This window comes from Sinohyriopsis cumingii, chromosome 10, assembly GCF_028554795.1.
Source record: "Sinohyriopsis cumingii isolate HCF-2022 chromosome 10, ASM2855479v2, whole genome shotgun sequence".
Classification (NCBI taxonomy): Eukaryota; Metazoa; Mollusca; class Bivalvia; order Unionida; family Unionidae; genus Sinohyriopsis; species Sinohyriopsis cumingii.
This window is the reverse complement of record NC_142970.1, coordinates 266,746-279,661: the sequence shown is the minus strand read 5'-3', so window position 1 is coordinate 279,661 and position 12,916 is coordinate 266,746. Positions and strand designations below refer to the sequence as shown.

General features: G+C 35.1%; 1 protein-coding gene across 3 annotated transcripts in view; it reads left to right on the top strand.

The window, feature by feature from the left end:
- LOC149789476 (uncharacterized) overlaps positions 1-12,916 on the top strand; it is a 287,180-nt gene that overhangs the window by 141,649 nt on the left and 132,615 nt on the right. For all 3 annotated transcript variants that reach the window (XM_089971479.1, XM_089971480.1, XM_089971478.1), the window contains exon 18: positions 9,150-9,292. In XM_089971479.1, the coding sequence (XP_089827605.1) occupies positions 9,150-9,292 (143 nt within the window). The remainder of the gene's footprint in view (positions 1-9,149; positions 9,293-12,916) is intronic.

The window sequence follows — 12,916 nt, the reverse complement described above, 5'->3', positions numbered from 1 at the left end:
TCCTACCTTAAATATTCTCAGCATGTATTTTTCTATGTTTTCTAATTTCATGGTGTTTGTGTTTGTAATCATATCATTATATATTCTTTTTATCTTATAGGTGTTGTCTAAAGATTAGGCGCTATACAAAGTCCTCATTATTATTATTTTTATTATAAGGGAGCTAAAAGTTGTCTGCTGACTTATGTGGCAGTCAGGCAGAGTGATCTCCTCTTAGGTATAAGACTTGGTTGCAAAGCCTTAAAATACCACAGCTTCTACTCCCACTTGTGCATGTCACAAGAGACCTTGCAAAAGTCAGAATCTATAAGGAAGACATACCACCATAAGTTGGAGAAAATTTTCGCTTCTAAGGAAAGTATAGTCCAGCTATATTTCCAACTTTTTCTCTTTCTATCACAACAAAGTTTTCAATTTACAATTTGCCAACACAGATTTGGTTACTTGCATGGGGAGCCTAAGCAACTTCTCATTCAGTTTGGGCTTTAATTATTTTATATGTGCTAGTCTCTAGCCCTTATATAACTCCTATATGTGTAATTCTTTTACAAATGGGTACATATTGGTGATTTTCTATTCTAAGGGATTTGTAGCATCCAGACCCCAACTTCATTGTTTTTACTTGTAACGGTGGTCTATGTGCCTTTCCTTCCCTACAAGTATTACCTCAATAGTGCCTCAGTTCCCTATTCTCTGAAGGTTTTATGTGTGTAATGTAGACACTCATTTATATTTCTGTATTGCTTCCATTCTAGTCGGACAAGTGCAGGTCAACACTTTCTATACATGGTTTATTCAATCACATCCTGCACATGCATGTTTCTGTGGGTGACATTTGAGTCATGTTTATCTGCATAAATATTCCATCATATTTAATGAACCCTTATTTGCTCTCATCGATAGCCTATGCAACTTCACTAGTTTGGGCTGCATTATTTATATGTGTGTATGTCTTTATGCTAAGAAACTCCTTATACATGTATGTGTAGAATTCCATCTTTTCTGGTATATACTAGTGAGTTTATTTACTTAGTATCCTCAGCCTTGGAACACCATGTTTCATGATTCCTTCCTTATAGGTACCATTGAGATCATTTGCTATCACTTTTTTCAGGTATTACCTTCATTTGATATATATCTGTGCCCACATGTTATTCAAAATGTGCAGGCCCACAAGGTTATAACTTCTCCTCTTTGCTGGGGGTGTTGTCATTATATTTCACTTCATTGTTTTTTTAGACTGTCTGTTATCAATTTCTGGGTCAACCCATTCATGCTTTAGCTCTGTACGGATATTATGTTCCAAAGACAGGTGCAGGGCTAAAGTTTTATGTGTTTTGCTCTATTTTGTCTTACAGATTAGAATTATCTGCAAAGTGCAAACAACACACAGTTCAGAACAAAGACATCAGCAGTCTGTATGCTGACGTTTTCCTCAGTGTGAATCTTTATGAGGACAAGGGAGATAGTTACCCTTTAGCCATGAAGCAGTGAACATTGACATGCTTGGAATCAGCTCTGGCATCCAAGTCACCACCACAGGACTCAACATTTTTGGAACTCCCTCTATCTTGCATCCTCAGGGTCCAACTTGATTTCTCTTACAGAACGGTGAGGGACAGAGCTAACAAACAGCCAAGTTCCCTCTCATTCAGCAGACATATGGACAGGTTACATGGATCATATATTTCTCTATACTCTGCCATAAGAAGAGCCTCTTTACTCAGTGACTGTCTTCAAGTCAGTTTCTAATTCAGGGTGTTCTATGAGTTAAGTGAGCAACAGACCTCATCACTCTTCAGTAGGTAAGTCCCAAGTATTACAAGGGACCTTAACCTCACCTCACACAACCAAGATGATGTTGCTTATTCTCCAGTAACATCGTCTGTTCTACACAATCTGATAGCATGGGAAGGTTCAGCCTTCCAAACCTCCATTTAGGATGTTTTCCACCCCTGGGGCTTTGTCCTACACCTTCCACTCCATCAACAACATGTACCGGAGCTCCAGCATCAGTTGATCTTATGGCAGAATGGAAAATTCTGACTTCAGTTAATTTTGCAGTTTGCGAGAGTTACAGACATTCTGACCTTCCTTCATCATCAGTTCTACTTTTGCCTCACACCACTCTTTCATTAAGAACCCCAGCAGTTGACAGTGATATCGCCACTTTGGAGATTACACAGCCACACTCCATATGTATGGATTGGATGGCCATCGTTGACACTCAGCAGTTGGTGAGCAATATCGTTGCTGTGGCTTCATTGTTGGACTTGAGTTCTCTCTAGCTGTCTTCCAACTGACAGAGCATAGCTTATCTTCTCCCACTCTGAATACCTCAGGGCATGCATGAGATTTAGTCTCAAGAATGGCCTGATTACTGAGCAGGGCCACTGAACACACTTTGGCCAATGCCGTAACCACAGCTGCCAGCCCAATTGGCAGAATGCAGCTTGGTGCCTGCCAGCACTTCCTGAAGAATCACCATATGGCCAAGCTAAAAGCACAGCCTTTATTATCTAACCTTCTGTTTAATGTCCAGATGGATGAAGTCCTCTACCCCACAACCAGGGTGTTGATACAGGGATAAGTTCTGGAAATCAACAAAAGGATGCAAGGGCCACTCATAGGATATGAACTGCAAGATACAGTGACACAGAAGGAAAGTAGATCTAAGCACTTATGCATACCATTTACAGCTTGCATCAATTAGGAATAGAAAATTCATGACTAGAATTAGGAATGTAGCACTTGCAAGCAGCCAATTACAGTAATGCAGAAGGAAAGTAGTACTTGCAAACTGCCATGTACAGTTTGCATGAACAATGATAACAATATACAAGGATAGAATTATGAAAGTAGCACTTGCAAGCAGCCAGTTACAATAATGCATCAAGGAACAATAGAAAATACATGCGTAGAATTATGGTGGTAATTCCCCTTCTTACATAACACCCCATAATGAGATAATAAGAAATCTTTTTCAAAGACATTAATCTGTAATGCCTAGGGTAAATGAGCTGTTTGTTTCAATGCCTAGGGTAAATGAGCTGTTTGTTTCAATGCCTAGGGTAAATGAGCTGTCTGATTCAATGCCTAGGGTAAATGAGCTGTTTGTTTCAGTGCCTAGGGTAAATGAGCTGTTTCAGTTTTTTAGTTTAAACACACAATACATAGGTTGAATAGAAACTTTATTGTACATATAAAACTTGAGACAAATTCCATCACAGCATACTGCATCAACCAAGTTTTGAATTTTTTTCTATAGGAATACCTCAGGAAGAGGGACTTGGGGGAGTTTTTAGGGTTGTAAATAGTGTCCAACAATGTATGTGTGTGGAACTGCAAGGAGATGATTCAAGGTATATAGGTACACTGATAACCGTACTCGATAAGTCTGATCCTGAGGACTACTTTGATAACAAACACCAGGAAGAGGGACTTGGGGAATTTGTAGGGTTATAAATAGTGTCTGACTTTTTTGAATGTGCAGCTGCAAGGAGCTGATTCAAGGTAAATAGAGACACTGATAACCCTAACTCGATAAGTCTGATCCTGAGGACTGCTGTGATAACAAACATCAGCTGATACTCCATACATGCACTGTAGGAAGCGGGTATAAAGTATATCTGGGTATAATAGTAGAGTACATTTAAGTACTGACACAAATTGGGGTCAAATACAAAATTGTGAATGCATGAAACTTGGCAATGGCCCAAATGAAGTGAAGAGAGCCCAGTGACTATGGAACAGGGAGCCACGAGTGGTCTAAAGCGCTCTCCATTACAGATCGCTGCCATCTCACCTCTGACTCTGTGGGTTCGAGTCTTGGATTTGGCCATTGTGGGTATGTGAGAAAGCTTGCCAGTAGTTTCTCGTGGGTTGGTGGTTCTTTCTGGGGTTTTCCTGCGTTCTTCCTCCACCATTAATACTGGCTGCCATGTATAGCCTATAGTGTGCTGAAAAATGGCGTTAAACCCTACAACAACAATAACTATGGAACACTGTAACTGTAATGAAAGTCCCCAATTTAATATATAAATGCAGCCCCAATTGACACAATATTTATCATATGCTCCAACTCAGTCATCTGGTGTTCAACATGACAACATATCTAAATTTAGTTACTACCTGATTAACATATACTGGCTGCAATGACAACATGTCTGGGCAGAGAAACCATAGTAGACAAAGATGGGCCCATCAAGGGGCCAGAGAAGGATGCATTGTGTATTAGTTCAAGGGGCCAGAGAAGGATGCATTGTATATTAGTTCAAGGGGCCAGAGAAGGATGCATTGTGTATTACTTCAAGGGGCCAGAGAAGGATGCATTGTGGATTACTTCAAGGGGCCAGAGAAGGATGCATTGTGTATTACTTCAAGGGGATAGAGAAGGATGCATTGTGTATTAGTTCAAGGGGTCAGAGAAGGATGCATTGTGTATTACTTCAACTACATGTAATCAGTTAAATTATAATATAAGTAAGTGGTAAATATTTTCTGGGTTTGATTGTTGTTAAATGGTTGTGTTGTTTGTTGCTTTTTTTAGATGTTATAGCGATTACATTCCATACTCACTTATAAGTCAATTCAACTATAGGTCAAGCCTTCATTTTTAGGGCTTTAAAATACCAATTCTCTTTGACCCTCCTATAAGTCAGGGTGTATTTAGCAAGTGAGATTAGTTTCAAAGGAGGATTTGTCATCAGTGAGTCAGAGGAGCCCTTGGGAAAAATAAACAAGCCAAACTGGATTAATAGATAGCAAAGATAATGACAACACCAGTATAAAAAGCAATTATATTATTGAGTGGAATATGACACTGACAACGTACAATTTGTTCTAATTAAATGCATGGGGGTGCTTATGTTGCAGAGTTCTACAAGTACCTGTTTTAAATTTATGACTATTAGAATGATTGTCAACTTGAAACAAAGTGAGTACTGCCTTTACAAAGCATATCACTTGGGAATTAAATATAAATTACGGAAAATTATTAAGAAAAGTACATTAAATCAAACCTTTTATTGTGTCAAACATAGTGTTCATTCAGCAAAAGATAAATATTAATAAAAATACAAGTTGTTGGGGCTTGCACCAAAATGAAGCAATATACTTGCTAGTAAACATCCATGGTAAACAACATTGATGGAAACTTCACTAAGCAGTGGTTAGTATTTCATTTTCATGTAATATTTTAAAATTATTAAAATCCAAATAACTTAAGTTAAAGTATTTTGTAAAACATATATGCATTTCTGAATGGGGAAAAGTGACATAAAAACATTTTAAAAAACTTGAAAATAACTAAATTGACATTATTTTTGTGTATTGCAGATAATGAGTTTCCAACATTACCCCAAGATTTATTAAATTTTTGGTATGTTGTGTTTACAAGATGATCACTAATCTGCATCAACCAAATTTTCAGTAAAATCATTGACTTATAAGCGAGTATATGTGGTAAACTATTTTATAGACATAACAATTGATGTCATCAGTAAGCAAGGTCTTTATCTCTAAATAAATTTATTCTTTTTCTGGATAAAACCTATAAAATCTGAGGTCTGGAGATCAGAGGTCATAGTCTTGGTAGGTTAATAAGAATATACTAGTAGTTTCTACACTGAAACTTTAGTTCAAAGCTGCATGCCTTGACCAAAGGCCCTGGTCAAACTTTCCTGTCACAATATGTCTTTGAATTTCTGAATGCACTGCACCTGATTTTGTCAAATTTAAATGAGCTTTCATGCTCTCAGAGACTTAGAAGTTCTATAAGTGTACATGTCATATCCTACATCTTGCACGCTTGCATCAGAAACTTTCTTAAATAAATTCCCCAAACTGATAGTTTTAGTGATTTTTACAACATTTTCAAGGTCAACAGGAGTCACACAAGTTCATTACTAGGAAATATTCCATCTGCAAGATGCCTCTCAATAACTGGTATACAAGCTAATATTCACATTTCCTGTCTTCAAGATGCCATGCAATAACTGGTATACAAGCTGATATTCAAATTTCCTGACTGCAAGATGCCATGCAATAACTGGTATACAAGTTGATATTCAAATTTCCTGTCTGCAAGATGCCATGCAATAACTGGTATACAAGCTGATATTCAAATTTCCTGTCTTCAAGATGCCATGCAATAACTGGTATACAAGCTGATATTCACATTTCCTGTCTTCAAGATGCCATGCAATAACTGGTATACAACCTGATATTCAAATTTCCTGTCTGCAAGATGCCACTCAGTAACTCGTATACATGCTAATCATATTTCCTGTCTGCAAGATGCCACTCAGTAACTGGTATACAAGCTCATATTCACATTTCCTTTCTGCAAGATGCCACTCAATTACTTGTATACAAGCTGATATTCACATTTCCTGTCTGCAAGATGCCACACAGTAAATGGTATACAAGCTCATATTCACATTTCCTTTCTGCAAGATGCCACTCAATTACCCGTATACAAGCTGATATTCACATTTCCTGTCTGCAAGATGCCACCCAATAACTCATATACAAGCTAATCATATTTCCTGTCTGCAGGATGCCACAGCAGCTGGTATACAAGCTCATATTCACATTTCCTTTCTGCAAGATGCCACTCAATTACTCGTATACAAGCTGATATTCACATTTCCTGCTGCAAGATGCCACTCAATTACTTGTATACAAGCTGATATTCACATTTCTTGCTGCAAGATGCCACTCAATAACTGGTGTACAAGCTGATATTCACATTTCCTGCTGCAGGATGCCACACAGTAAATGGTATACAAGCTGATATTCACATTTCCTGCTGCAAGATGCCACTCAATTACTCGTATACAAGCTGATATTCACATTTCCTGTCTGCAAGATGCCACTCAGTAACTGGTATACAAGCTAATCATATTTCCTGTCTGCAAGATGCCACTCAGTAAGTGGTATACAAGCTAATCATATTTCCTGTCTGCAAGATGCCACACAGCAACTGATATGCAAGCTCATATTCACGTTTTCTTTCTGCAAGATGCCACTCAGTTCCTGCTGCAAGATGCCACTCAGTAACTGGTATACAAGCTGATATTCACAAGATATATACAAAAAGACTTAAAAATAGGATACTTGCAGCTGCTGGAATCCTTAAAGATATGGGCAAGATGTAAACAGCTTTTAATATAAAGGAGTATCGTTTTCTGCATATACATTAATGCAGTCACCATTGTTGCCACTTGTTCAATTTGTCACTATCATTTATTTGATCAGTCCAACAATTGAATGAATTCCTCAATTAGTTCAGATAAAGCTCTCCCTTGTTACATGTGGGCACTCTACAGATATTATGACCTTATGAGAGAGTGAAGGATGTAAGGTTAAGTTGTTTACATTTGCAACATGCACATTTGAGAGAATGTTGGCATACCTTTCATATACTGTAGCTGAAATTTCTTTGGATATTATACTTTTGGAAATTGTACATCTGTATACTCCATAACCCATATTACACCCATCAACCAAACACCAACATAAAAAGAAGTTAATGTTCTTTGAACAAAACCTAAGATAATACAAGGTATTTTTTAAATAGCTAGTATAACCAGTGATGAAATTCTGGGAATTTTTTTTCTTTAAAAATCTAACCTTATGCAAAATACGAAATTGTATAGTACCTCATGTAGTGTGATACCAAAGTCTAATGAAAACAACAAAAGGCTTAGTATGATGTCATTATTTCCGTATTCAAACATTATTTGACAAATTTTGATCATTATTGCTATACTGCTGTTTGGTACATATGTAGTTTTTGCTGAACCATGGTTTATTATATACATTATGGACTCCAACAACCAAGATTCAGAATGAGGGAGAACTTTATATTTCCATGGTAGATACTATTATGCACTCCAAAAACCAAGATTCAGAATGAGGAGAGCTGTATATTTCCATGCTAATGTTGTGCACTCCAACAACCAAGATTCAAATTGAGGAGGGCTGTATATCTCCATGCTAGGTAATGTTGTGCACTCCAACAACCAAGATTTAAAATGAGATGGGCTGTATATTTCCTTAGTAGGTAATGTTGTGCACTCCAACAACCAAGATATAAAATGAGGAGGGCTGTATATTTCCATGGTAGGTAATGTTGTGTACTCCAACAACCAAGATTTAAAATGAGGTGGGCTGTATATTTCCATCGTAGGTAATGTAATGCACTCAAATAACCAAGATTTAAACTGAGGAGGGCTGTATATTTCCATGCTAGGTAATGTAATGCATTCCAACAACCAATATTTAAAATGAGATGGGCTGTATATTTCCATGCTGGGTAATGTTGTGCACTCCAGCAGCCAAGATTCTAAATGAGGAGGGCTGTATATTTCCATAGTAGGTAATGTTGTGTACTCCAACAACCAAGATATAAAATGAGGAGGGCTGTATATTTCCTTGGTAGGTAATGTTGTGTACTCCAACAACCAAGATTTAAAATGAGGAGGGCTGTATATTTCCATGGTAGTTAATGTTGTGTACTCCAACAACCAAGATTTCAAATGAGATGGGTTTTATATCTCCATGGTAGGTAATGTTGTGTACGCCAACAACCAAGATATTAAATGAGGAGGGCTGTATATTTCCATGGTAGGTAATGTTGTGTACTCCAACAACCAAGATTTAAAATGAGATGGGTTTTATATTTCCATGGTAGGTAATGTTGTGTACTCCAACAACCAAGATTTAAAATGAGGAGGGCTGTATATTTCCATGGTAGGTAATGTAATGCACTCAAATAACCAAGATTTAAACTGAGGAGAGCTGTATATTTCCATGCTAGGTAATGTTGTGCACTCCAACAACCAAGATTTAAAATGAGGAGGGCTGTATATTTCCATGGTAGGTAATGTAATGCATTCCAACAACCAAGATTTAAAATGAGATGGGCTGTATATTTACATGCTGGGTAATGTTGTGTACTCCAACAACCAAGATATAAAATGAGGAGGACTGTATATTTCCATGGTAGGTAATGTTGTGCACTCCAGCAACCAAGATTCAGAATGAGGGAGGGCTGTATATTTGCATGGTAGGTAATGTTAACCTGATGCACTAAATGCAGTATAATGCCAGATATAACCTTTTTCAATTTGCTGTATTTTTAGACCTTCACAGCGTACAGGAGATCATCAGCTATGGTTTTGAGGCATATAAACGTGTGTTTCAAACGTTCCATACCTCCACACCACTACCAGTCAAAATCAAACCCAACCAAGGGAAAACAAAAGTCCTTGTCACGGATGTAACAGTTAGTATTTTTAAAATTTTGTCTCACTAGTGAGGGAAAATGTTTTTTGCTCTGGTGGCTTTGGTTCAACGGTATAAATATTTTGCATAAATGTCTTTTTGGAAAGTCATGTAACTTATACACTATTTATAACTTTATTAAGATATTACTGAGTGCAAAGGTTTTATTAGCTGATGGGCAAGTTAGGGCTCTGCTGTAATCACATTGTCCATCTATCCATGAATAATTTGGTTTCCAATATTGAATTCAGGATAATTTCACCCAAATTTTTTATGCAGTTTTAAATTTGAGATGTCATATAAGTTGTGTTTAGTCATCTTTATCATCATTATAGGAGTCATAATCTCTGGTTTCAGGGCCCTGAGTGGCCGAGTGGTCTAAAGTGCTGTCCATTACGGATCACTGCCATCTCACCTCTGTCTGCGCTGATTCGAGTCTCGGATTCAGCCAATGTGGGTACGTGAGAAAGCTTGCCAGTAGCTTCTCGTGGGTCAGTGTTTTTTCTGGGGATTTCCCTTTGTTCTTCCTCCACCATTAATACTGGCCACCATGTATAGCCTATCCTGTGCTGAAAAATGGCATTAAAGCTCAAAAAACAACAACAACAGATCTCTGATTTCTGTACTCCTGTCTTGCTTTCCACAACTTACAAAGGATTATTAGATTTCAAACAAAGAACATTACAAAGGATTATTAGATTTCAGACAAAGAACATTACAACATTACAAAGGATTATTAGATTTCAGACAGAGAACTTTACAAAAGATTATTAGATTTCAGATAAAGAACATTACAAAGGATTATTAGATTTCAGACAAAGAACATTACAAACAATTATTAGATTTCAAGCAAGAACATTACAAAGGATTATTAGATTTCAAACAAAGAACATTACAAAGGATTATTAGATTTCAAACAAAGAACATTACAAAGGATTATTAGATCTCAAAGAGCATTACAACATTACAAAGGATTATTAGATTTCAGACAGAGAACTTTACAAAAGATTATTAGATTTCAGACAAAGAATGTTACAAAGGATTATGAGATTTCAAGCAAAGAACATTACGAACATTACAAAGGATTATTAGATTTCAAGCAAAGAGCATTACGAACATTACAAAGGATTATTAGATTTCAGACAGAGAACTTTACAAAAGATTATTAGATTTCAGACAAAGAACATTACAAAGGATTATTAGATTTCAGGCAAAGAACATTACAAAGGATTATTAGATTTCAAGCAAAGAACATTACGAACATTACAAAGGATTATTAGATTTCAACCAAAGAACATTACAAAGGATTATTAGATTTCAAGCAAAGAACATTATGAACATTACAAAGAATTATTAGATTTCAAGCAAAGAGCATTACGAACATTACAAAGGATTATTAGATTTCAGACAGAGAACTTTACAAAAGATTATTAGATTTCAGACAAAGAACATTACAAAGTATTATTAGATTTCAGGCAAAGAACATAACAAAGGATTATTAGATTTCAAGCAAAGAACATTACGAACATTACAAAGGATTATTAGATTTCAACCAAAGAACATTACAAAGGATTATTAGATTTCAAGCAAAGAACATTATGAACATTACAAAGGATTATTAGATTTCAGACAGAGAACTTTACAAAAGATTATTAGATTTCAGACAAAGAACATTACAAAGGATTATTAGATTTCAGGATTATTAGATTTCAAGCAAAGAACATTACGAACATTACAAAGGATTATTAGATTTCAGACAGAGAACTTTAAAAAAGGATTATTAGATTTCAAGCAAAGAACATTATGAACATTACAAAGGATTATTAGATTTCATACAAAGAACATTACAAAGGATTATTAGATTTCAGACAAAGAACATTACAAAGGATTATTAGATTTCAAGCAAAGAACATTACGAACATTACAAAGGATTATTAGATTTCAGACAGAATTTTACAAAGGATTATTAGATTTCAAGCAAAGAACATTATGAACATTACAAAGGATTATTAGATTTCAACCAAAGAACATTATGAACATTACAAAGGATTATTAGATTTCAGACAAAGAACATTACAAAGGATTATTAGATTTCAAACAAAGAACATTACAAAGGATTATTAGATCTCAAAGAACATTACGAACATTACAAAGGATTATTAGATTTCAGACAGAACTTTACAAAGGATTATTAGATTTCAAGCAAAGAACATTATGAACATTACAAAGGATTATTAGATTTCAGACAGAGAACTTTACAAAAGATTATTAAATTTCAGACAAAGAAAATTACAAAGGATTATTAGATTTCAGACAAAGAACATTACAAAGGATTATTAGATTTCAGACAAAGAACATTACAAAAGATTGTTAGATTTCAAAGAACATTACAATGGATTATTAGATTTCAGACAAAGAGCATTACAATGGATTATTAGATTTCAGGCAAAGAACATTACAAAAGATTATTAGCTTTCAGCCAAAGAACATTGCAAAGGATTATTAGAATTCAGACAAAGAACATTGCAAAGGATTATTAGATTTCAGACAAAGAACATTACGAACATTACAAAGGATTATTAGATTTCAGACAGAGAACTTTACAAAAGATTATTAGATTTCAGATAAAGAACATTACAAAGGATTATTAGATTTCAGACAAAGAACATTACAAAGGATTATTAGATTTCAGACAGAGAACTTTACAAAAGATTATTAAATTTCAGACAAAGAAAATTACAAAGGATTATTAGATTTCAGACAAAGAACATTACAAAGGATTATTAGATTTCAGACAAAGAACATTACAAAAGATTGTTAGATTTCAAAGAACATTACAATGGATTATTAGATTTCAGACAAAGAGCATTACAATGGATTATTAGATTTCAGGCAAAGAACATTACAAAAGATTATTAGCTTTCAGCCAAAGAACATTGCAAAGGATTATTAGAATTCAGACAAAGAACATTGCAAAGGATTATTAGATTTCAGACAAAGAACATTACGAACATTACAAAGGATTATTAGATTTCAGACAGAGAACTTTACAAAAGATTATTAGATTTCAGATAAAGAACATTACAAAGGATTATTAGATTTCAGACAAAGAACATTACAAAGGATTATTAGATTTCAGACAAAGAACATTACAAAAGATTGTTAGATTTCAAAGAGCATTACAGTGGGTTATTAGATTTCAGACAAAGAGCATTACAATGGATTATTAGATTTCAGGCAAAGAACATTACAAAAGATTATTAGATTTCAGATAAAGAACATTGCAAAGGATTATTAGAATTAAGACAAAGAACATTGCAAAGGATTATTAGATTTCAAAGAGCATTACAATGGATTATTAGATTTCAGACAAAGAACATTACAAAGGATTATTAGCTCTCAGGCAAAGAGCATTACAACATTACGAAGGATTATTAGATTTCAAGCAAAGAACATTACAAATGATTATTAGATTTCAAGCAAAGAACATTATGAACATTACAAAGGATTATTAGATTTCAGACAGAGAACTTTACAAAAGATTATTAGATTTCAGATAAAGAACATTACAAAGGATTATTAGATTTCAGACAGAGAACTTAACTAAGGATTATTAGGTTTCAGA